Source organism: Helicoverpa zea, chromosome 20 (assembly GCF_022581195.2).
Source record: "Helicoverpa zea isolate HzStark_Cry1AcR chromosome 20, ilHelZeax1.1, whole genome shotgun sequence".
Taxonomy (NCBI): Eukaryota; Metazoa; Arthropoda; class Insecta; order Lepidoptera; family Noctuidae; genus Helicoverpa; species Helicoverpa zea.
The window spans coordinates 8,620,846-8,648,559 of record NC_061471.1 but is presented as its reverse complement, the minus strand read 5'-3'; the positions used below and the strand labels follow the sequence as shown (position 1 = coordinate 8,648,559).

The following is a 27,714-nucleotide window of genomic DNA, read 5'->3' as shown; positions in this document are numbered from 1 at the left end:
TGTACTTTTGCAGGCGTACAAACGGTGGATTTTAATTTAATAACTTGTGTTCGTTTAGAAAATGGTTGTACTTTTTATGGTACACATATGTTTTTCGTGAACAGCTTTAAAATTGAAAAGCCAACACCACGTGTACGAAGCATGTTGGTAGACAAAATGAACTGAGAAAATTCTAAACAAAAGAAAAACCAGCAAAAGTGGTTTGCGAAAAGCCAGCGGAATATGAATGCGTCAAGATATAAAACAGTTGCTTCGTCACTTGTGAAGTATTTATTGGGTCCAACTGTCCACCACTATCAAACAACCTACATAAAAAGACCTAGATATACTATTGTATATATTGATATGGAGAATTTTTAACCGACTTCAAAAAAGGAGGTTCTCAATTCGACCGTATTTTTTTATGTATTAGTTTATAAGTATTGTAATGTACGATATATGTGTATTTGTATTTTTATGGGCCCTAGATAAAGATGATGATAAATTCACTCACCATATTAACCGCCTCAGGGTATATAGGTTCTGTAATGACGCCTCTCTGTGACGTCACGTACTCCACCATCTCCAACAAGGCAGCACGCTTGACCTCCTTCCACTTGAGGTCTGAAAGCGGCTCGTCTGCGAAGTCGAACAGGAGACAGCATTGCTGCAGCTTCTGAACGAATAGCTGTTCACGCTCCGCCGCTGGTGCATCTGGTGGAAGAGAACGGGTTTAGGAGTTATAAGTGTGACTAATGTTTACTTATGTAATGTAACCTTGACATAAATACACAGGAAGAGAGAGTGGACAAGTACAATGGAGGCAGAAAAAGAAGGAATACTGAATAGCATAAGACCTCACATAAAAATAAAACTGGCAAGTAACAATTCATTTGACGTTTCATAAGAGCCTGCAAAGGCCTATTTGAAATAAAAACAATTTGATTTTGATTCTAATTTTGATTTAACCATATGATAATAAAGATGAATCTGAAAACGTACGTAACCAGGTTAGAATAGTGAATACTAAGGTAAAGGACTAAGATTCAGTACCAAAACAAAAAGTAATAACAACCGATACCAAATCAACATTGCTGTAGCATGAATGAATGAACACCGAATGCATTAATTAGTATAAACAGCAACAACTGTTAACATGTGTGACGAAAGAGACATAGTTGCGTTGTTTCCAGTCTGTTCCTATCGAAACTCCAGCGGTTTCACAACACACTACCCGCTGGGAGTCGAACTTGCAACCATGAAATTATTTGCTGCCAGACTAGTGGCTAAACTTTCGCCTGCCACAGAATTAATGCTGAAGTAGAAATTCAGATGACCTACGCTCAGTATTTGGTTTGGTAGGTGTAAACTAGCTATTATTATTATTTATTAAGGAGTATATCTTTGATTACGCTAACGATGATTGTCTTGTGAATGAATCATTGAATGAAACGAAAGTGAGTTTTGGTCAATGTGCTGAAAAACCAAACCTAGGAAAGGAGAATTAACTTCCTTATAAATAGGAACTTAAAGAAACGATCGAAAGCCAAAAACCTTCAACTATTCCGGTTCAGACCAAAAAACGTGCAAGGATAAACAAAAAACGAAGGCGTCCTAAACTTGTGGGTTGAGCAAAGCATTTCCAGATTTACGACTCAATATTCAAGCAAAAAGGAGAATAGTTTATGTAAAGAGACAATTTTGCCAACAATTCAGTGCTTTGCTTCGTAATAAATTTGTCAACCGCTCCAGACACCCCTCACGAGGGGTTTGTGAGTTATGTCCTAAATGCGTGCCCCAAAGAAACAAAAGGGGACAATTTAAATAGCTGAGCGAGGAAAAAGTTAAGGCATAATAAGTTCCCAGTGAAATAGTAGAAAGAAGGCCTTGATTTTTCGACTATCATTCAATTTTCTGGTCGAATAAAAGCCGAAAAATAAAAGCCGAAAACTGTCGAATAAAAGCCGAAAAATAAAAGCCGAAAACTGGCAGTATTGTTAAAGGAATTTCAGGAAGTAGGTGTGTTCTCTATGTATATGTGTAATATGTCGTTGTGTGTAAAATTAAGTACCATATGTTATGTTTGTTATGAGAAAAGTGCTAGGTCTATCTTGAAACATAACATTAAGTTTCTACCTGATGCATCCATAGAATAAATTTGAGCTACAACAGAGCACGAACAGGTTCCCCTAGCAGGACGGAACAAAGATTATGATGCTTTCATAGTCATCGAATTGAATGTGCCTGAAGTTTTCATTATCAGAACTATGAGTGATATCAGCACGAGGTCATGTCAGTTAAGTCTGATGTCACATAAGATTAATAATAGTGAGCAATTTTAAGTCTACTAGACATAGAAACGATGGTCAAATAGCCCATTTGTTTACGTCATGATCATTTTGTTGCAAAACATTACAACCATACCTAACTTTGTTAATGGTCATAAACGCGGAGCCTCTTGGAAATAAACAAATTAGTAAAAATGTTGACAATGACAAAACTTTTTCAAGCATTATTACTTTCAAGGTCTGCAGAACTACGTTTTACTATAGATATGATGTAGAAAAAGCATCCACAACTCGCAGGATAGGCAAACGACCTCGTTGCGCTAATTTCGCTTATTAGCAAAATTTATAATCGATAACAGAAAGGCCGTTCGATAGCAATTAAGGAGTTCCTTATATCATGTGGCACGAGTTGGTGGTGGTGTGCAGGGGACAAGGACGTCGCAATACATTCCTATGGCATACATACAGCACGGGGCCGGCCACCGGTCGCCAATGGGTCGATATATTTCTGCGGCGTTTTCGCCATTTCCTCTACACTACATGTACACATAAAAGATAGTCGATCACTAGTTTCAGTGATTCAGCCGCATTGTTTCGGTTCGCCGAGCCTGATTAGACTCTTCAAGGCTGACGGTGACGAGGTGTGGGCGACTACTAGCTATCGCTACTACAGCGTAGTTTATCTGCGTCGTAAGCGATATTGTACTGAAACGTCTTCTTACATGCCGTTCCGTTTACGTTTACTTCGAACTACAAGCCACAAATAGATACGTTTATTTTGCACGCAGATGCCGAAAGGCAGCCAAACAGCGGAGGTGGTTTGTAAACACTGATTAAGGGTTTTCTGGGTTCGGCGCAATTAGTGTCCATCATCTGCAAAGCGCAACATAGGTGCAATGTTGTTATTACCGACGAACCTTTCAGCGGGGGGAGCTGCACCATCAAACTTTCCTTATCGGCATTGGGTATCGGCGTGGGGCGCTCAGGCGAGACGGCGGCCGCGGCGGGGGGCGGCGGGCTGCGCGCGTCCGGCGGCGACGGCGCCTTCTGCTGCGGGCCCTGGCCCTCCATGCCGGAGCCGGCGAACAGCGCGAACCGGAAAGCGCGCGCGACGTCCGACACGCTCTCGGAGCGCTTGGTGGCCGCTTGGTTAGCAACGAGATCGAGCCCCGAGTGGAACGACGGAGACTTTGGGATTCCTAGCGGCGAGACGGCGCGGCGCGGTTTGCTCTCAGCGGCGGCGAACATCGCGCGAGAGGGCGCGCGCGCGGCCGGCCCGGCATGGACCATCGCAAGCGGCGGCCGGCAGCGGCATCCGAGCGGAGGCCCGGCAGCGCCGGGACCGGTGCGAGCTGCGGGGGCGGCCGGACTGCCACGCGCCGGTCTGTGCCGCGACTCGCCACTGGCGGCGCCGCTCGTGCGCGCGCACTGCCGCCGCACCCCGCTCGCGCCCCAGCCGCTCTATACAACCTCTGCTAGGGTTGCCACGTCATAACATCTACCATTTACATAATGTGAACATGGTTTGTTACTGCAATACAATAAGTCCTCCTCCTACTCACTACGTGTGGCTCAATAGCTGATTGCGTCTGCGAGTCGAGCACTCTCGTAATGGAGTAACAGTAGTTACCGGAAGCGGCATTGAGAGCTCGAAGTAATGACGCAGATTTGCATTACATTGTACCAGCCCTGGAGATATTACGACGATTTCACAAGTCGAGGAGGTCGGGGGTCGCGATCGCGTCACTATGAGGAACAGTAAACAAATGGACTGTGCCGCGATAACCAAATGCGTAATATTATAAACAGTACCAACCTACTGACCAATAGCCATATAATTATTCATATATGCAAGTAAACATTAATCAGCTGGGAGCCGTTATCGTTGATAAGCGTTTGGATGCTTTGCTAATTACAAAAATGTACTCCCAATTGATAGGCGTCATAAACAATTTGCGCCAATAAACATTCACAGCCAATAACGGAACGGGCTGACGATAAATTATAAATTGCGAGTAACGACCGAATGTAGACGGCGACGTTTTTCTGGGGAACTAGAAGAATTACAAGGGGTTCGCAAGGGTAAGTTTGTTTGGGTGTAGGGCGGAGAGACGCCATGGCCGCGGGAGGGGGGCGCATCCTTGTGCCAGACTGGTGCGCTCTCCCCTGTGCCTGCACCATCGATCCGTTAATTGACTTTAATTCGTCTGACTCACTTCCTCAAATTATGTGTGGAAAGTGGTTTGCTCAAATCATGGCATGATCATTAATTATTAATACATTTCGTATTAATACTTCTTTATTTATTTTTTGCATTAGGAAATATTTTTAATTTATATTTCACAAATAAAACAATCGTTGTTGAAGACGTTCTAAAAGGCTTTTGGCAAAAAATCCTTTGCCTCTGTATTAACGTAAAAGTTCCAGACATCCAGTTACGGAACTAAATTAAATATTTCCCTTTCTATTACATTCACTTTAAGCTATATTAGAGTAAGCTTCCAGTTTAAATGGATGCAACTGAACACCGGTATTTTCCTAACAGTTCAAGATAAATAAAAGTAAAAGTATAACTTACTAGTACAAACATTCAATATAAATTCCACAGTCTATTATTTCAGGATTGCAAATGGATAAAAAAATTAACTTCAATCAACTAAAGGCATTTGACAGCCCTACCCTCTTCCGCCTTGACGATAAAGAAAATCCAAATCCATTTTCCTATGTAACGTCATATCTTCTCTTTCGAGATAGTCTCATTATTAAATTGGGGAAGAAGTACGGTCGTGAGAGGATATCATATGCAAGGGTAGGGAGATTCCCTCCTATAAGCTTTGGCGGTTATGCACCATCACGCCTCGTGCTTATGGGGTGGGGTATATAAAGAGGTGCCATTATGAGGCTTGTGCTATACCATAGTTTAGGATCGATGTAGTTTGAAGCTATATGAAGACGGTCGATTGTTTGCGTCTATTACAATAAGGAAGTTTGTGTACTTACTCCTTTCCCGACAACAATAACACAATACAGTACGTACGAATAACGGCTGTCGTCCGAAAAGGGGTAAAATAAAGACTGAGTAAAAATAGAAAGGAAAAAAGTGAGATTACATTCCCTAGAAAGAAACAATTTTATAAACGTTAAAGAAAATTTTGAGGCGCATAACTTTAAAATATTACTTGAAAAAGGAAAAGCGCGCAAATATTTCGCCATCATTGAAGGTATCTTGCGCCATTCTTCTTTATTTCAATATGGCGGGCGTTTTATTGTTATCCGTAAGCCTTAAATGAAGTCCATAAAACAAAAATAAAAAGGCTATATTTAGAGCAACGATTTGATTACGAAGTGTGTCAAGGTTTCCTCTATCTGAGAGTAATTTGCCGAGAAAACTGACAAACATCCAGTAGGAACAAATATCAGTCCAGACTTGTTTGCACCAACTTCAATGCGGAAACGAAACTCGTGACACAAGAATTACATCGAAAGAGCTTTAATTTGAGAATTTTCGACCTAAATGTCACTTCGGATCAACCTTGGCTAAAATTATTTTTCGGGATTGTACTCTAAAAAACTTAACCGAAGTTGACACATGTGTGGTGAAAGCTAAAATAGTAACCGCTTTCCAAAATTATTATTTTTTTTACAAAATGTTTATATTCATATTTGGAATTAACCGTACTGTGACATCCATTAACTAATTAGGGTCCTTAGCCCAAGACAGTATGTATAGTTTTGCAAAAAGACAAAAATGACAGTTAAATTACAACTCAATCCCCATCTGTTTACAGTTCCACAAGGACATTATAAACCAGTTTTAAGACGCCCAATGCTGCAAGGTCACTCTAATTAAGATAAGAGAGAAGATTAGTCTGTCAGTGATGAAATTAGCGAGATTAGTCGCCCAGTGGCGATGACCTGTGCCCTAATTGTAACAGAAGATACAGCCGGTCCTTTAAAGGATGAGCACACTTCAAAGTGATTTAAACTGGAGATAAAAGACTGATGTGTTGTGTAAGAACCTTTAGACATGGAGCAGGAAACAATACGGTGTTTATTTAGGTACGTGTTAATAACAATACGTTTTATGTACTCTTTTTACACATAGAAGTAAGGTTTTATGGTATATAGTAAACCTTATGCGTGAACAGTTTTCCGAAATTCTATCATAGGGAGTTCTTTATCCCATTTTACAGTGGTAGTTTTTTTACCCAAGGACCAACGGAGCACACACTACACATACTAGATGGGACACGTGCAGAAATTAGTCGATTTCATTCAGAAATCTAAACGCACAATAAGAACCTCATTAAAACATCATACTACTCCATTACATCCTCACTCCGTGTGACCGACACAAGTATAGTCACACACGTAGCGTAGGCATTACATCGTATGATCAGAACCCGTGCATTGGTGTCGGGTGATGTATTACTAGTTATATGCGCTATTGCTTCAGAGCACTCAAGTTTAATTGCTACAGGAAACGTTTGATGGAATCAATTAGAACAGATTTCAGGGACGTGTCCTTTCAAGTGTTTCGCAATCAATAAACTGTAGCTGATGATTGCTTAGAACCTAACGATCTCGGTAAGGATATTTTAATTAATTTGGATACCATCTTCCGCCAGCCAAACAAACAAACTTCAGCTTTATAATATTAGAAGTATAGATTGCGATTGCGAATTTGTTGATATTGCGATGGACGGAAACAGTTCCCAAATTATTCGAAAAATCGGTATCAGTCTCAAAACGATAGGTATATCTCAAAAAGATGAGGCACTATTTGACACAATTGCAGTTTTGTTATCGAAACGACAACACAACCTGGCATCTGCGGGTCACCCGAGTTCGTCGATTCATGCGCTCCACATCGACCCAGTTTCTTGATGATGTCTCAGGATATGGCATTTACGGTGCGTTCTATACTAAAGAGGTGCTTCCACGTGCATTGCGAACACTGGGAAAATAAGGCCGTAGCTCTTTTGAGTTTGAGAAGTTTTTCTTCAATGCAATTTTATAATTTTGGATTTAGACTTTACTAGGTCAAAGCTAAAAAGGAATGGCTTTGAACGAACTTCGAAAGAGTCTTTAAAGACGTGTTTTTGATTAGCATGACCGTCAGAGTCAAATTCATTTCAAAAACGATGGGTCAATTCAATAACATGGACGTTAACATTTTTTGGCTCAACAGAACTCAATATAGAATTCTAATCACGTTAGCCGCAAATAACGTTTATAATTTGTTTAATTTAATAAATAAAACTACAAAAACTTTTAATCCAAATGTTAGGTACTACCCAAAAAGGGGCAAAAACAAAGGCCGCGTAATAAGTCCCCTGTGTCGTATTAGGTCATTTTCGTCGCATAGCACGTCACAAATGACATACAAAGCGGTCGTTTGGCGAGAATTAGGACGATGTCTCTGAAGTAGCATTCATCGCGTAGGCTCGCTTGCAGCGGTGAAAAGCGGAAACGGAAAACGGGCACAAAGGGACGCCAAGCAAAAAGCATAGGACACATGCCACTTTATACGGCGTTTAGCGTGAAAAGCGCTTAAGGCGCTTAGGGATTCTTTCAGTCTGGCTGGAAAGCGAGGCGGCTTATTACTAGCTGTTTAACTTTGCACAGCTGTAAGCTACTAACATTGTTAAGAGTTCATTCCTTCGCTAGTAAATGAAAACTACCTGGCTTGTTGTGCCTACTAAATCTCATATGTGTATCAGTATTATTCCACTGGCAGATGCACAAAATAACGATTGTTACTCAATCGCTATTTTGTGCATCTGCCAGTGATGTTCATTTTTCAGGTCGAGGATTCATATGAAACTTTGGAATATCCTATATTCCCTTTGAAGAGTGAAGTTTATTATATTTCCTTTATTTCAGGATAAATAAAATCCAGAAAAAATAATAATTGCAGCTGCTGGCACTGCGTCAGAGTATAAAAGACTTGATCAATTAGCGTCACTACAATAACTAGTAGCATTAACAATCACCTATTGTCTTGTGTTAACGGCAACTCATATGCAGTATAATGCTAAATGATTTTTACACTTTGAAAATACATTTTACCTTACTGCGGAAATACCAATGAAGTTGGATTAGTTCTGGTTTTAGGAAATAGATATAAAACTTTAATGCAAAACCAAAGATAGTCCCCTGAGAGACACCTAAGAATTTTTGTTTAATAGGGTAGTGTCCAGGGTCGAAATAATGAAATAATATTTAGTCCGCTTTTTAGATAATCAAAAAATATTGGATACGTATTTTTTCTTTTTTTAATTAAACATAAAATGACAAAGGTAATACACTTCAAAAATTAGGAGTGGGGGCCTTTTACGTCACAGTGTCCTGAAAATTGTAGCAACTTGTGACGTCACACTCAACTTTAACACGCTATATCTTAACAAGTTCTGATCCAATTTAAAAAAGAAAAAATACGTATCGCTTAATTTTGGACAATCTACAAGACGGACTAATTATTATTTTTTAGGAAACTAGCCTATTATGTACTGTAACATGTGTAACGAGTATTTACGAGATCCAATAGAGAGAGAGAGAGAGAAGCATAACTAGAGATGACCAAAGGGTTGCTGGACTCAATTCCAGATTTCTAGAAGTTATATTATTTTTCGTAGAAGAACAACCTGATAATACTATCCAACCTCATATTCACTAGCAGAGCAGCCCTTACGAGTTTAACCTCAATTTGTAATAGTAATAGTAATAGGCCCCGCAGGGCATCTGAGGCGGATGACGGGGAGTAGCGACCCCGCGGGGCTATATATCCGAGTGCTCCAGGGAGAGTATACTGTCCCCCATCTCCGGCCTGCCGGAGTGAAGCATGACGGGAGATAGGTCTCCCGCCTCTTGGCTTGCCTTCACCGGCCGGTCAGAGTGGAGTCGCTAGAGTAGGGTTAGCAGCCCGCTCGGAGGGTAGGTGCCTCGTGGTAAGTGGCGAGTGGGCCGGTGATGCTGGACCCACAGGGAGCGCGTGATCTGCGTTTAAAGTCCGCCGAGGTATCCTCACCCTTCAGCCGCTCATGTACCTGTTGCCCCCTTGTTGCGATTTAGCGACTGATTCCCGGGGGCCCAGTAAGTGAGTTGGCGAGTCTCCACCTGCCATTTTTACGTGTATTTATTACATTGTTATCGGCAGGTGCCATAGTTCCCGTAGTTTCCCCATTCCTAGTCCACTAGCATCCCATCACAATAGCCCAAGTAGTTTTCATCCATAGTTAGCAATAGTTTAGCACAGAACCGGGGATTGTCCTTGGGTACATTTCTATAGTGTATACAGGGATAATTGTCGGTTTTGTGTCACCATTTTATTAAAGTTGTCTCAAAAGGGCTTCAGCGTGTTGGCTTCGGCCCCACGTTCGCCTCCCAAAAATCCGGGAGTCTATAGTCCCGAGGGACATACAAGATAGTAATAGTATTTATTTGTACAAACGTCAAATAGTAAATCCTAGCACAACCTTGGACCAATCCAAGATGGCAGTTTCCACAGCAAACCAGCAGGCATCAATTATTTAGCTATCTACGTTGTACTGCAAAACGATGGCGACTCACAACGATTATTGTCATTTGCCTTGAAAAAAAAAAAACAAACAATGATACTATCTAGACGCTAGTGAACTAAATTGCTTTGTAGTTTCTGAACGTGAGATCGTTTTGCGTTTTTTGTTGGATGCATGCTGTTGCTAAGATATTGTTACACTGCATTTAGTCAATAACTACTTGTTTATACGACCACAGATTGTTCTAGAAGTCCTGGTTATCCAGCCTGGAGGAGTTCGATCAATAAAGACATTTCATACTTTCCTACAGTTTTTCGCTAATGCGCAATATCTTTACAGGCTTATGACGTCACATGTTTACCGTACAAAAGATTTAACGTCCAGGTGACGCACCGAGCCCTACCCAGCTCAATTACTAAGGACACCTAGCTGATTCATTAGCTAACGGTGCCTCCTACATACATGTTAATACTAGGTCTCGCGCCCTAGTTCCTTCGCATACACACCCTCGGGAATACAACTAAGGTATCAGGCTTGTACATTCAATGGGTTCTGTTTAGTAACACGGTATGCTAAAATCTGTAGTTATTAAAATAATGCCCAAATCTTTGGCAATAACGGCAGTCATTGTTACATTTGTTTACCACCCACAGCAACAAACAAGACACTTATATTTAGAAGAGACATCACTAATAGCAACTTCTCGTTTCATGTCTACAGCAAGTGAAGACCATAATTATTTTCTTGTGACGGAGAAAATGTGTAACAGATGCGGAAACAATGTGTCCGTGACAAATCACATCTTGAGGTGACACATTCAGGTCTTTCTCAAACTTGAAGACTTTTACATAAAGACCTGATAACCCAGTGCAAAATAATAAAACATTACTGACGTACTTTTATATTTCTGGTAGCATCAATAAGTAAGTATTTACGATAAACATAAAAAGGCAATTTGCGTACTCAGAAGCATCGACTAAAATCTTTGAATGGTCCAATCACACGCCATCTTTCAAATGTCGAAGTCAAAAATTCACATTCAAAAACCAACCCTGAAGAATATATATGTCACCGTAAGATTACAAACATCGTTAGATTACAATCTATCTCGAGAGATTGTAAACTGTCGAATTATTGTAAACCGTAACACCTGATTGCAATTTAACGCATTATTTTTCGCTATATTATAATCTATCGATGAGAAATTGTCAAATTGTCAACTGTCCGAAAGCTCTCCCTGATTGGTCAGTAGAACGGAATGCATCTTGCGCGCTGATTGGTAGAACGTCAAAAAAGACAATGTTCTTTGCAACTCCCGGTGTCACAGCTCTTTGACGTGCAAAAATAAGTGACGGTTTAATTTTTTATAAAATCAAAAATTGTACTTAATTTTTAAGACTCAAATTACACACAATTAAAAATTGTATTAAAAATTGAAGTTAGTGACGAAAACGAACCGCTGCAAAACCGACTCCACGTAGTCTTGTCTGCCCTACCCCTAGAGTGCAATTCAAAACCGCGTAGGCGCGGAGGGGCGAGGCGGCCTGCGAGCTGAGGCGCAGGTAGTTTCAGCGCTCGCCGCCGCGGCTGAGGCTGGCCGGCTCTGCCGGCCAGCAAGCCGAAGCTGCGGTGGTGAGCGTGAAAACCATCTGCGACGATAAGCTCGCATGGGACCGCCGGAGCCCCGCAGCGCCGGAGCCGTGACAGAAGTTATGCTTGCTGCATGTTGCATGCTTACTTCCATGCTGGGTCAATTAATATGGGATGTGTTATATTTTAAACAAAAAACTCAGTAGGTACGAGTTAAAAAATTAGAAGGTAAATAAATATTTTTATGATGTCATTTAATAGTATTTAAGAAGTTTACTGTTAGAATGCATGCTACAAATTTAGATGCAAAAAAATAACCATCATGCTGAGTTGTATTTAGAGTGGAAGATAACTCGTGGCTAAGATAGTATTATTTAGATGCTCGACGCTTTATTAATTGTGGCTGACTTAGTAATTTAGAAGGCAACATACATTTTTGGGGGCGAATAATGATATTAAAAAGAAGCCTGTTTAATTAGCACCCCTTTTATTTTATTTTTAAATATTAGTTTGTATTTGAAGACAAAATACCTAACTGTATTTTTATAAGAGTTATTTTTATATAAATTTAATACTTGAAGAATTTTTGAAGAGCATTTATTTTATTTAACTGACACCTCTATTTCATTCCTAACTCTACGGGAACTCCATGGGAACAGAACGGCTGGTCGTGATTGGTCGATCTTACAAAAAGACTGACCAATCAGAGAGAGCTTTCGGACAGTTGACAATTTGACAATTTCTCATCGATAGATTACACTAGTTTACAGTACATTTGTTGCCGGGATTTTTTAAGCTGTTGTTGACTACTCATATTTAACCATATTTAAAACTATTAGTAGTTTTTTTTTATCAGCTCTAGTTTTTGAGATTCAGCTAAGTGCGGTTTAAAGAGAAAAAACGTGGATTTACCTTAAAGAATATTTGTTTAAAAATTATATTAATTGTTAAGTTCCAAAAAACTTGGCTTTAAAGCTCTTCTCTTATGTGTAGACTTTGGGAAATGGCGTATCAGAGACCAGCAATAGGCAGACATCATATTTACATCCCAGAAACCCTGATAACGTTCTTCCATGACACGTTAATCTTGATGCATACGTTCTCCCCTGCTCTTCGCTCATATCTCCTAAATTTTCTGGAAAATCTGTCCAGATGACTGAAGAGGAAGTGAGTTTATGCTCAAATTGCATCCCATACCTCTTATTTGTAAAAGCAGGTCTTCGACAAGTTCAACATAATTTTCATTATAATTTTTCAAAATTCAATATAATTTTTATTCTCTGAAAGTTCAGGTGAATGCTGCACTGGTCGCTAAACACATGTTCTACTTCGGTTTTGCCATTTAGCTCGATTTTTGGTGTTTAAGCTGTTTATGTTCACGCTACAAAAGTAAGAGTCGTCGAGATGATTTTTCGATTCTTTCCAAATAGTTGGTGTTTTAAGTTGAAAAGTACTTCTTTTACCACTTTTCCATAATCTTAAATATTCAACGCACGATTTACAAACACAATCAGGAGCCCAAGATTTGTCATTTTTATCTAACAACATTCCAAAATATAAAAAATAAGTATTTTTAAGCGTCTCTGGTGACATTTCTACTCTTCTCAAACACATATTCTCCACGTAAGTAACAAACATGGTTTGGATTGTTCAAACACCGCCTCCTTGAACTACTCGTGTTGTAAAAACTTCACATATTTGTATAATTACAATAAAATACGTACTTCAGCGACTGAAAAAGGTTCAGAAAAGAGAAAGTCAATAACAAGTAAAGTCGAGCTACAAAAAAATTTTTGCGGGTGTAATTAATAAAAACTAAACATAAGTGAATGTTACCAGCCATTAAATCCACGGCAACAGGCAAAAAGTTTGATTTTGTAAACTAGTGTTATAATATAGCGAAAAATAATGCGTTAAATTGCAATCAGATGTTACGGTTCACAATAATTCGACAGTTTACAATCTCTCGAGATAGATTGTAATCTAACGATGTTTGTAATCTTACGGTAACATATACATACAACATTGCATATTTCACTAAAATATAGAGGAACTATAGGGCGCTCAGTGGTTTTTGGGGCTCCTAACACTGTGAAAACCCATTCTTTTTCATTTCCCCTCGGAAAATGCAATCCCTTGGCGAACATGAAATATGACATCCGACGGACCCTTCCGCGTAAAAATAAACGCTTGTCACGAAAACAAAAATGCTTTGAGTGGGGGTACACCTACATGGAATATGAATTTTGTTCACAAGCATTTACTGGTTGATAAAACTTTGCTAGTTATTCGATAGGATCGTTTAAAAACTACAAACTTGGGAAATGTTTTTAGACGTGAAGAATGTTCGCGACGAGATGCATAAAAACTACCCGAGGGAAGTTTGCACTTCATATCATGAGACCGAACATTAATCAAAAAAGTTCTTACTTGCCAGTTTTTCTTCGAACAAAATATCGTACATTCTCCTTACATAATTATATCAAAGATTAGAAATGATTGACGTAAACATTGAGCCAATTAAAATTAATACCATTACTTTCGTCAAAAACGCGGAGAATTGAAAGAGAATTTGTCCTTTGGATCGGAGTAATCGAAAGTTTGTGAGTGTGTATGTTTGTAATTTTTTTACGCACAAATCGCTGAACGGATTCTGATAAAACTTGTTTGTAATACAGATTATATATCGGAATATCATATAGGGTATTTTTTCCGGGTACGGGTAACATAGTATCCTATAAAAAGCGGATGAAACCGCTGGCGGAAACTAGTAAGAAATATTTTCCGAGCTCACATCTTATCGAAAGAAAGTTCTAAAAGGTGTGTCAAATTCAAATTTTATGTCGGAAATCCGGTATTAAAATTAAGCGTGTACTTGGCTCTGGCGACTGAGTTCAAAGTTTAATTTACATATAGATGAACACTCGTGTCAGTGTCTGGGTCACTGGGACCGGCGAAGTAGCTCAGCAGCACTTAAGTTTCCATACGATTGATTTCTAGATTATCAAAGAGGATATTTATTTTATTTACGAGGTGTAATAAAATAGCTGTTGCTCTCGTTCTTGTCTCTAATTTTCTTATTTGAATGCGAGTTACATCGATATGAATGTCGATTTACTTAGGAAGAGTCAGTGTACATTGCGTTGTTTTATTTCTAGTGCGGATAGACTTTTCAAAGATATGATTCAATGGAATTTATTCTTCAAAATACAGACTGAAATAACGATTGTTTGACGCAAATAACTATGCACAATTATACTTTGTTAGTCTACCAATCAGTTGAAAAATCAGTCACGCAAACACTATGTATAAAATCATGATTTATTTAAGTTTCCGAGTTTTATAGCTTAGTGCCGGTTGACATAGTAAGTCAGCTTAGTGGCAAGGCTACGTGGGCAAACGAAGACATACGCAATGCTTTGTAAGTCGTTAAGGAGATTACTGTAACTACACGTCATGAGCCTTTGTGGACATTATCCTGAATTTGCTGAACTTCTTCATGTACTAAGAATAAACACAAATTCAACAGAAATCATCCGATTGGACCATGCGCACCTTAGCCACCTCTCGGCCATTTCAGACTCTAAAACACATCCCATATTTATGGCATTGCCATTTGCGTTTCAGTGCTGCGGTGGCATTTTCGAAGCCTAGAAGGTTCGATAGACACCTTCCATAATTTCAAAACTTCTAGTGGATATGACAATAAATGAACGCTCCCCAAAGTTTTTACTTCTCTAATTATCATGCTATCAGCACAGAATACTCGATTTTTTTACCCTCAACCTTTTCCCGACTAGATTAGGGGTGGCTTTCAATCTAACCAGACGTGGGCTGAATACTAATGCCTTAGACAGAACGACTGTCATTTTGACCTTCAAAATACAGAATGGACTAAACGTAAACATGATAAAGTAGAACTAGTTTTATAAAAACTTAGATACAGCTTAAACGAAATAGAAAGTATCACATATGTGAGACCAAAACACCGTTTTGAAGATTCTCCTTTTATTTACATCATTTGGTGAAGATATTACTTTAAAGATAGATCCTATCAAGATTTTACTTTACAACGAAGATACAAAATTACGTAGGCACTTTATAGCCATATTTTGCCAGTCATGTTACGTGTATATCTTGATAGCATTATAATAAAAGATATCAAGAACTCATCGACTTGGATTTTATGCTCTGACGTCACAAGTCCCGTAAAGCTCATATTCATATATTTGACGATGGGATTTGATTGGAATACCCTGACATTCCGATTGCCTACCACTGTATAAAGGATTGATTGACATTTTAGAAAATGGGTAAGCTCCCATCGTAATGCTTAGTATGGGATTTCTCGAGTCTGCTCTGATTGAAAAATTCGCAACTGACAAGGAGGCCGGATATTTTGAAAATACAAAACAGATGACGCAGCAACATTGTAAGACTGTTTACAAATATTGTAAAGGCAAAAGGCGTTGCTCTTATCTGTGCGTTTATTACTGTGTTTAATGGCAAACTTGGCTTAGGAAAAGATAATAAATGCGATCTGAATGCCTGATATCTCCCTCAAGGCTGGAGCAAGTACGCCGAAGGAGACAGCTCCTCTAAACTAATATCACAGATTACTAAATAGTTACTACGTAACTAATATTCGAAAGCTAAAGAGAGTTTGTTTCGAAACGACCGGATCGATTTGAAATATTATTTTAGTGTTAGTGAAATATTCTTGTAGTGTATAGCGGGCACTTAGGTGAGCAGAGTAGTTTCTACGGGTCACGGGTGACATCGCTAGAGTAATAATGAAAACTAGAATGTTAAAAATGTTTACCTTTAATAGGTGGTAGTTTCACCAGCTCCTGGTTGTGGCTGTGGACGTTGAACCGGCTGGAGCCGTGTCTCCGAGGCTGGCCGTTCCAGCCGGGCGGGCGGGGCCCATCGGCGGCCCTTGGCACGATGGGGGCCGGTGGAGGTGGACCTGATGCCAAGGTCGAGTGCTGCTTCTCCGGTCGAGTCTGGAGATGATGGAGAGACTCATTAATATGGACCGAATAGGAATACAGAAAAGTTAGGCACCTTAATGAGGACTAAAATGAAAAATCTACTAGGCGATTTTCTGACACTAATTTTCAGTTGAATTTAACTGTCACATATTTTCTTAGAGATTTCAAAATTAGTCGTGGATGGTCTCGATACAAAACCTGCTTTGAAAACATGTACTTCATTATGGCAGATTAAGATACTTCAAATAACTACCATTATTTACCATTAGCCGTAATTTATTTCGGTACTTAAGTTATTAATCTCAACAATTATCTCGTAAACTTAATAATTAGGTACTTGGGAGTAATAACTTTTGAACCTTGCATAAATATTACAACAATCATTTAAAAGCAAAGTGGATTTATGTTTTTAATTAATTGCTGTGATTTATATTTTTTAAAACAATTATTATTCGTTATTATTGCAATTAAAATCAGGAGAATTTGAATAGGTAGTTTGAAAATAACAATTAAATTGGTAAAACAATATACTAATTGGCGCGGTTGATTAAATGTAGCTATTTGCGGTTGTTTTATTTGAGTTTGTTTGCTTGGACACCATAATACCTGGGTATATCTCAGGGTATTACTGGTCCTATTTGAAAACTTTTTCTCTGTTGGGATGTAAAACTATCTCCCGATGACATAGGCTATACTTTATCCAGGCACCGAAACCGCGAGAAAGCCTTTTGTTAAATGGGTAAAGGTTACCAAAAATATTGTATTACCATGGTATATGTACTTAAGTATGCTTTGGTCAACCTTGTACGCAAATGAAATTGTTACCATCATCTTCCGAGCCTTTCCCAATCATGTTGGGGTCGGCTTCCAGTCTAACCGGATTCAGCTGAGTACCAGTGCTTTACAAGAAGCGACTGCCTATCTGACCTCCTCAACCCAGTTACCCGGGCAACCCGATACCCCTGGCTAGACTGGTGTCAGACTTACTGGCTTCTGACTACCCGTAACGACTGCCAAGGATGTTCAATGACAGCCGGGACCTACAGTTTAACGTGCCATCCGAAACACAGCCAATGATGTCTAAGATATACTTAGAAAGTACATACAAACTTAGAAAAGTTGCATTGGTACTTGCTTGACCTGGGATCGAACCCGCGCCCTCACACTTGAGAGGTTGGTCTTTTACCCACTAGGCCACCACGACTTTCCAAAAATTTGAAATGAAATTGTTACCAAAAGCATTTAAATATTTGACCTGACCGTTATTCTAGTTGGCAGCTCTGTAGGTTAGGAGAGATTTTATCATAAACATATGAAGTAATCATTATATCTAAGGACATCTAAATAATAACGACAGCATTAGGAAAATTAGTGATCTAATCTATACTTACATAATAAAGAGAAATTACTGGACTGATTAGAAAAATGCACACGAAAAAAACCTACATGTAACATTTTAATATCTAAGTAAAAATCCCGAAATGATAACTAACACGTTACCATTTGAAAATATCTTCAGAGAAAGTATTTCAGCCGTTTATTTTCTTATTTCATAGGTTCTCAGTTTTATAACAAAGCGATACGATATGAATGGAATGCGATAAGCTGGAAGCCGGTGCGAGCCCTTTTCAAGTCCTTGGAGAAGTCAAGGCTGGAAGTCAAGGTCTTCTCAGAATGGTAGAAAATCGAATATCGATAAAGACACTCATTTCAATATTCGTTACCATATCGAATTATTTATAAGGAGTTATCGTGGTTCAAGAACACAACACAGATATGAAAAACGTAAACGAAGTGTTCTTTGGCGGAGGGGTCCCTTATATGGCTTAATTTGCATCAATAATCATGGACAGGCCAAATTTTACGAAAAGGAGATGCGCCTTATTTGGTATTTAAAATGATTTCAAATCACACTTCACCACACTCTACCCAAAATTATGAATGTGAACATAATATTATGTGCAAAATTTTAGAAAAAAACATTCCGTATAATATTCCACAAATTACTAAAAGCATAAACCCCAGGGTATATAGGTTAAGCTAGGATTTGTTCAAACGGGCGTGTACTTAAAGCGAACAGACAGAGGTTCGAGAGGACTCGTCAATGCTACTGTGAGGACCTCTCAACAACAAAGCTGGGTATTTCACGACACCTCTACAAAAGAGACTGATATTTAATTTAATTGTTTCACCCAAGAACTGTCTCTATTCGTCTAAAAAGATCATACATGTGGCTATATTTACTTAAAAAAGTCATCAAGATAAAGTTTTAGTTGTTTTTTTTCGCAGGACCATAACATCAGAAAACACGAGAATACATTCTCAAAATAATGTTTGCATATTATATAACATGAAATTGAATAGTCATCTTCACAAGGAAAACATTTGAAATGCAATTACCAACGCTGTCAGCTAAGAATACAAAGTTTATGTAACTTGAAATCAATTAAGTCTGTTTTTACTATAAAATAGTAAACAAATCCCTTGTTTTTAAAGTTAAGCGTAAGAACCCCAATGTTAGTCACATTAATGAAAGCCTAGAAATTCTCTCCAAATGGTTCGCAGCCAACAATTTATTATTAAACGCTTCCAAGACTAAATGTCTTAAGTTCTGTTTGCCTAACGTCACTGCGGTTGAAACAAATATAATGCTCGATAACAGCAAATTAGAGTTAATTAACAGCACAGTATTTCTGGGCATTACCATTGACAGTAAATTGCAATGGGGTCCCCATATATCCTCCCTATCAGGGCGACTTGGTTCTGCTGCTTTTGCAGTCAGAAAAATCAGACAACTGACCGATATAGCTACGGCCAGGCTTGTATACTTCGCCTATTTCCATTGCGTGATGTCATATGGCATTCTGCTATGGGGGGCAGCGGCTGATGTCCAATCAATTTTCGTTTTGCAAAAAAGGGCGATCCGAGCGATCTATGGCATGGGCTCTCGCGAATCTCTTAGAGAATTCTTTAAGGAAATTAATATACTTACATTACCTTCCTTGTATATTTTTGAAAATATTATGTTTGTTCGCAAAAACATCCATAAATTCACAGTTAAAAGTGACATTCACCAGATAAATACACGTAACAAACATAAATTAGTGGTTCCCAAGTTTAGGCTAACAAAAACAAATAAGTCGTTCTTAGGGAATTGTGTACGTTTTTATAACAAGCTACCTAAATGTATCCTTGATCTCACGGATAAAAAGTTTAAGAATGTAGTTAAAAACATTTTGATTAAAAAGGCGTATTATAAAATTCAGGATTACATTAATGACAGTGATGCCTGGCGCTAAATTAATATTGTTTTTTCTTTTTCTCTGCACATGTGGCTTCCCCGGCGACCACGGGCACGGGAGTGCCTCCGCCCAGACCAGCCAAGCCCAAGCCAGCAAGACCCCAAATTGCATTGTATAATAACTTGGTTACCCAATATATTTTTTCTTTGAATTGTATAAATTATTTTTCCAGTAAAGATTGCACTAAAATTATTTTGTATAATTTATTAATACATTTTTAGCTCAATTTGGATTGTATAACATTCTCAGGGCTAGTTAGAAAACTGTATGTCTGTAATTATTTTTATTTTCTTTTGAAAAGAGTGTCCATGGAGTTTCTTGCCGGTTCTTCTCCATGAGACCAACTCTTTGGAACCGTGCACCTAACTTTGACGTTTCGAAAGAGCTTTCATAGGCCTATTTGAAATAAAAAATTTTGAGTTTGAGTTTGAGTTTGAGTTTAAACATAATTTACATTTAACTCCGCGTTGTCAAGAATAATAAATAATCATGAGAATCTACAAGAATGTACTAGAATAATGATCTAGGAACACAGAACATAGATTTTGCAAGCAATATCTTTCACGAACAAAAAATGGTACCAATTAGATTTAAAAGCAGTATTTATTTTGAACAAGCAATTATTTTGGCAGAATCACATTTCTCTCTCAACTGCACTGGCCAATGTTCCAAAAAAAAAAGTATCGTAAATATTATTTGTTTACAGAAATAACTACACAAAACTGGCATTGAATGGGAATTTATATTTAAAAAGAGAACATGTAGAATTTGTAGATGCATCTTTGTGGGCGTGGACCGGTAATGTAAACAAAGCTTTCTGGAAAATGGTTTGTCCAACAAATGGCAGTGTATTTATACCGTGGTTTTATTTACGTGGAGTATCAGACCACGGTTTATCGACAATGATTGATGCAACCGACCGATCGGTATTCCGCAGCGTATGAACGCGGCATCGATCAGATCATGACAACTAGGAATGAGTTTCTTCTAATCGATTTCCTATTTTGCCGAGTAATGTCACAGAAAAAGTTCAACTGTTTATGTGTCTAGCATTTTCCCTATCATCTTCCTTATTTATAAAACGAAGGTCCGGTTAGTAGGACCAAGTGACACTAACATATCTATTTTTGGATATAATTTTGGAAGCCTCATTTTTTAACAGTCCAGTCCGGTATTGAACTCATGGACGTCCAAAAACTCCAAAACAATCGCCAAAATCGAACCAATAAACAAACAAAGGAAACAATTCGAGCACTGCAAATAGCCCTAAGTCAAGATCAATTTCCTAAATAAATTATTGAAACGCTGCGTGGGAGGTACTGAAACAACTTACACAGCCAATCAGATACACAATGTCAAGGTCCGTTTGTAAGAAGGCAATCAATACTCGTCTAGTTCGATAACTTTATGACTGTAAGTTTATTCTGGAGCGTAAAGGTGCGGATTTATTTACGGGCTTTCGGCTCTGGTAGAACACGTGTGGTCATAAACTGTTCGCGTAATGTGCGTATCATGTTGCATCCCGACGATACGTTTAGCTGAAAGATCCGCATCATTTGTCTTCATTTTTACATTGTTTACGTAGTGTATACAGGGTGTCACGAACCGTTAGGGTTTCTATGTGGGCTGTCAATTTGTTCTAGCAAGCTACGTCATGGAAGTTTATAAATGGTTCTTATAGTTTATAGGGCTAAGTGCAAGTATGGGAAGTGGTCTGGATTTCATCAAATATAATATAATCATAACAGGGAACAGAGGGGAGCAAACTCTGCAGTAATTTAAACACAATTAATATCTAGACACGAGCGGATTGATGGGGCCAGATGATTTTAGAGACGTAATGCTGTTCGAATTTTTTACAATGTTTACGAGAAATGTACTAAAAAGAGTTTTTGAAGAAAAGATTACCAAAATTAACGACATAAATTTCATGTTGAACAATCGCGCAAGTAATGTCACCGTACAACTTTCTCGTATGCAATTCGGTCGCGTAAAACAAACGTCATCTCAAACCTGTAACTTACGCAATGAACCGCTTATGAGTTTGCAATTAAATTCGGCAAATTATATCACAGTGAGAATGTTATATCTCAACTAATGACTTTGCATGGCTATGTAGTAGCCATATTATGGCATACTGTCATACTGATCCAATTCATGTGTGTTAGATACTTACCGATACAAGATGAATATCATGCTACTATCATTCACAATTAAATCTGGAACATTGTGACGTGTCATAATGAAGCAGTCTAGCACCCTATTGGAGTTGCTTTCCAGAATGTGTTGGTGTAATTTAACGATATTGCGTCGATACGTCATTGAACTGTCAAAATGAAAGATATCGTAATTAACGTGGAAACAACTGGCCTTTCAGGTATAATTAAGTAAGAGTGTCTTTACACTCCCTAATTAAGATAAATTGAGAGCTACAATGCATGCATTGTATTTGCACAGAAATATGCATGTTACGTGTCACGCCCTTGCACTTGACGTTACAATGACGTCGGGTAGCCAATTCCGTTGACATAATCTGTCATTAAACAATCAAATATGACGTAACGACGCAAACGTCAGTCAGAAAAACAAAATTTAAAAGGCCTTGCCTCAATCTTTTAATTACAAATTAATAGTTGTACAATTTGTTAAGTTTCACTTGTATATTAATCGACAAGTTTACGATAAATCTTCTAAAAAGTAAGAGCTTGGATTGAAATGTTCCGTTGGATATGTTTAAGCAAAATGGTAACACGCTCGGCAGATGATGACGAAGACCAACCACCGTTACTTAGACTGATATCAAATAGATTAAGAATTCCAGACGTTGCGCGTTTTTTGATTGATCGAAGCTACGCCATTTAATTTCGAAAAAGTTTCTTTTACTAGAATTTGTGAAGCATTGGTTAAATGCTAATTTCTAGTGTTAATTCATAAAAACAGTCTATTGTAACAATGGAACTTGATTTCGCTAACACCTTCATGCTAATATTTCACATTAATTATTCATAAGAAGCATAGAAGGTGTGTAACTTAGCAACAAAACCCGTAATCCGTTTATTTTTAGACTTCAAAGCTTACCGTGACGGGTGAGCGGTTTCGGCGCCTCCGAAACATGGAGGAAAGAGAGTGGCTCGTCAGGTTGGCTGACGAGGCGGCAGACACCAACATTTTACACTTTATCCAACACTATCACTCACAACGAAATCGGCTCATTCCCGTTATCACTGTGCTGTGTACCCACTGAACTGACACTATCGGTTACACTTGTATATAAAAGATAAAATGCTGAAAAGTTAATATTCTTGTCAGACGAAGCTGAACAAACATGAAAGCACACAGACGATCTAACGCACAATGAAGACGATTGTGATTCGAAGAACAATAAACTTTTACTATCATGCCACATAAAAAAGTTTCACTGCAGTGCGCAGTAGCTCCTATTTTTGCGAGAACCGGCAATCCTATCACTTTTCTTCGTTTGGTCAAAACACGTTGAACTTTCTCTGCAAGTTAAACACGTGTGAGTCATATAAGTGCGTCGATATGTCAGTGCATTGGAACAGAATGATCTCGAATTTAATATTGAAAGTGAACCTGCCACAAGTTTGGAAAGGGACTTTTGAGGGTATATTGTCGATAAAATTCGAATAAATATCAAAGACCAAGTATTAAAAAGTGCATAAGGTGAGGTAGTTTTCCGGGAAAGCGTCGGGGCTCAGAACCTCGTTAGCGAGACGATCCGGCGGCAGTAACTAAATCCCGAGCGCGCAATCTACTGCATAAATTAACTGTATAACCCGCTTTACTTAAATTCTTTAAACTTTTTACTGTCCTTATCACTTGTTAGTAAATTTTGTGACATCATTGCGGCTGTGGCGAAATTTAATTGCGGTATTAACGTGCAATTAAATCATGACCATATATTTATTCAGGACTTTATAATTTAGCGCGGGATTAGAGCACTGATATACGGTAGCAAGTTTATATACACTGGTGTATTGTAAACGTTGATATATACGTGTGCACAGAAGCGGTAACGTCGCCCAACTAATCACGCAGGAATCGGATTTCTAAATCGTATTGTGCATTGTCGAATTACAATCAATTTCCTACAATTATACTGTAAATTGGCGCAAACAACATTACGTTATCGTTTACTTATACCGATGACCTGGTTGCATTTATTCGCGAACCGTTTTTACTAATTACAAACGAGTGGTAATTATTGTGATTTTAGATACAACAAGTTTTTTTTTATTAATTAACTATTCTGGTGACAGAAGGAACTCTGCTGAATTGAGAACACCGTTTTTGGAAGTCAGTTTACAAGTGTCTGTTTATCCAAAGATAACGTGGAATGATGGCTATTGGCTAATCTCTCACTAATCTGAATCAATTAGTATAATTGATATCTAACTTAGAAATATCTCGTTATAAACGCAATTGAGATATCCGTGAAATGTAGACGCTATCGGACTCCTCAAATGGTTAATCCCTATTATATCTTCGCTCGGCTTTGATCTTGTTTTGTAATTGCCAAGTAAAGCAATACATTTGAACATCAAACATTGCAATAAACCGTAGCAATCCTTACTAATATAATAAGCCTGTTTGACGATAAAACAGCTGGACCAGTTGAGATGGGTTTGACGGTAGATTTAAGCCTGGTTTGGTTCGTAAAGAACAGGCATCGAGTGATACTGTAAGAGCAACTGACAGGAATCCAGAATAAAATCTCCAAACTAAAAAATGCAGTCAAATCCGCCATAATTGTATATCCTGACATCCGCATAACGAAAGTGAGATAATAATTTCCAACTTTAAATAAACCAGATGACCGGCGCAACGCAATGAACGTCAGTGGAACGCCCACATGAAATAGAGAAAGCAAACAATGATGCGCCGCACCTATTTATAGTACGTAAATCTTAGATGAATTCCTTGTAAATGAGGAATGTACAGCCGGAACTTTATTTTAATTGGCATTTTATATAAATAAGCTGTCCGCAAAGAAGGTCACTGTTTTAAGATGTGTCCTCACTCACAATTTTTTTGAACCTCATTTAGATGAAAATTAGTACGAGATTGAGCTATTTGTGGATGTGGCTATGTGTGGTACACCATTATCGAATTGACCAGAAGTATTTTTCTCAGGATCAAAGTGAAACTTTGGGAGATCGCTGCCTATGTAAAACTTCTACAAAGACTCGTTCCCTAAAGACAACCTAATTCTGACATCCAGCAGATAAACAGTTATCTACGGTCTTTGCGAGTTAGGATAAGTCAACTCTTATAAGTTAACTATTCATGTGGCAAATAGTAACAGTAAGTAGTAACTAACACGCAGGATTGTTACTCAAGTACCATACCGTAACTTTTCATATCAAGATTATATTATTGTTACAGTAATACAAACGAAGCTAATTTTGTTTACATTTGCGATAACACGAACAAAACAATGCGTAACGCTGAAACTGTAAGTAGGCGTATTATAAAGAGATGACAGCTGAAAATAGATGTTGGGTCAACAAGGAGGATCTTTCTGTTCCAATAATTTTCTAAAACGGTTAAGGACGAAACCAGATTATTTTCAAGGGGCTCCAAAAGGAACAGAGGTGAGTTTTAGTTGGTAAATGCCTGAGAACTTCGCTGCACCAACAGCAGGATGGTCATTTGATGATTTGAAGAAAAGTTACAGCGTTAGCAGCCTGCAATTCAATACATCTGAGACCGTGTCATGACACGTTCGAGTTGTTCAGAACTGATCGCTCTTAATTGGAATGTGTCTAAATACCGCTCCCGAACCATATTAACGAAGTGATATTTTCAGGGCGTTCAGAGGGCATCATGACGTATAAAAGCCGCGCAGCATGACACCCAGTTAACAGTAATGGACAATTCATTAGGTCGATTGTAAACGCGTGTGGAACGCAACATAAATATTTTGCTACCTACATACACAACAGACATTAATCAAAGAATCTCGCTGAAACCAACATGTTCATTGCAGGTTATTCCTATACTCCTTTGACCCAGTTTTGTAAACAAGAACGATTCTTCAATTAATGATATTTTATACACAAAACACGCCTTATATTATGGGCTGTGAATAAACGAGACCGAGTGCAAAATGATCGGACATGCGGATGCGTAATCGGTATAAACAAGACATCAGTTTTGGACAACTCGAATATTCCAGGCATTTAAATGTTGGACATGTGCCTATGTTTTGTTTACGAGGCGAGCAAAACAACTATTTCTGCTGATTTTAGTATTTTGTATGAAGATGATGAAGATACTCGTGTATCAGAAACTGCATTATTGGCTTGAAATACGATGAAGTGTTAAGTCTTTGTTAGTGAAGCTGATTTCAGCTGTAAATCGTCATTAGTTTCGCTTTCAGAAATATCAGGCAATACGAAATACCAATTCAGTTAGTTCACGTCAATTTATGGACAGAAACTTTGAAAACAAGCCAACTGGAACATGATATCCAGAATGACTGCACCAAATTGTACAACGTATTAATGAACGTGCCCGCTAAACATGTCAAGTTTTTGAGGTTACTGACGCAAGCGCCGCCGAAGGTCGGGACGATACTTATTGTGTTAATATTAAACAGATCTAACTGCAATTAGCACATGCGATAGTGAAAGTTGCGTCAATGGAAGATATTAGATACATCGCGTTCTACACACAGAGAATTTGTATTAGTTATTCCATTAGATTAACATAATAACGCATCGAGCTATTCGAGGACACAAGTGGAAGCCGAGGTGGAAAATTGTGCAGATGTTGGTCGATACTTCGATGGTTCGTGGACAGGAGAGCGATGGATAAAATCAGCTGATGCTCCCGTTGGAGAAGGGTCGGACTGGGATTGATTGGATCTCGACGTACGATGGACGGGATTATTCGTACTTGGAACTTGGGAACGTTATTTAGTAGGTACATTTTCTTAACGCATGCCGAAGATAAAACATTACAAAGAGCTCGATTTTGCCGGAATGCATTTTTCTGCGAAACCTTTTAAGTTGGGAATTTCCACTTGCAAAGCTACAACAAAAACTGTGAAGATCACAGTTCATTAGCAATTAAAATCAAATAACAATCTTATAATAGAAAAGGGAGATTAAAACGGACAGCTCAAAAAAACAGCAAAAGTATTCAATGAGAAACAGCGAACAGTACGAAACATACACATAACACATGCGACGGAATTCACAGACGCCAACGTAAACACAGCCAGACAGAATGGAAAATCACAATAATACGTATGTACGCAGAAATTCAAGTCACAGAATATCGGAATATTTTAGGGAGGGTGCTGGTACGCGCGTGTGCTCCCTGGTCCGAGTCACACTGGTACCAGTAACCAGCGAGATGCCAAAACCTCACGCAAACACCTACATAAACAAGAGCTATTTACATATATCATTGATAAACATACAATCCCTATCACTGAGCAGTAAGGTTCGAAATGCAACAGAACACATTTCTGCTATTTGTGCGAAAACTCGTACGTTTTTTTGTGCATTTCATGACGAAGATTGATGTGAAGTAGATTTTCTTGTGTTTTATGCTTTTTTTAAACAAATATTACTTACTATGAAAGTTATTTTACATTGAAGAATGAAAATTACTTCAATAGAAGTGCATTTTTTATTATTTCCTCATGATAGGTTCTCAGAATGATACTAAGTTTCTAATTGGAGAAAACTCTAAATAAGTATACAATAACTTTATCGAGTGAGTAACTTTCTCATTAGGTACTGATCTTATAGGTTTGTATTTACTTTGGAAACCTGTTCTTTGTGTAGGTTGTGTATTTACTGACTATCAGATAATTTTGCAATGTCAACAATAGCTACTCTCTCTATTATCACTATCACAGAAGACGCCTATTTATATTATATTTTATTATCAGACATTGTTGTCTTACATACAGAAAGTATTTACCTCATCATCATCATCACTACCTTTAGTTTAAAAATAAAGTGAAAATCCTGTTGCCGATATAACGTATCCAGAGATTATTAAA

The 27,714-nt window shown here is 38.3% G+C and overlaps 1 protein-coding gene across 4 annotated transcripts in view; it reads right to left on the bottom strand.

The window, feature by feature from the left end:
- LOC124640462 (serine/threonine-protein phosphatase 2A 56 kDa regulatory subunit gamma isoform-like) overlaps positions 1-27,714 on the bottom strand; it is a 48,574-nt gene that overhangs the window by 17,985 nt on the left and 2,875 nt on the right. For 3 of the 4 annotated variants that reach the window (XM_047178240.1, XM_047178241.1, XM_047178242.1), the window contains 2 exons: positions 16,200-16,383; positions 494-693 (listed from right to left, as the gene is read on the bottom strand). In XM_047178240.1, the coding sequence (XP_047034196.1) occupies positions 494-693; positions 16,200-16,383 (384 nt within the window). Of the gene's footprint in view, positions 1-493; positions 694-16,199; positions 16,384-22,751; positions 23,315-27,714 lie in introns of those variants that run through there. The other variant, XM_047178239.1, reaches the window with a different exon arrangement.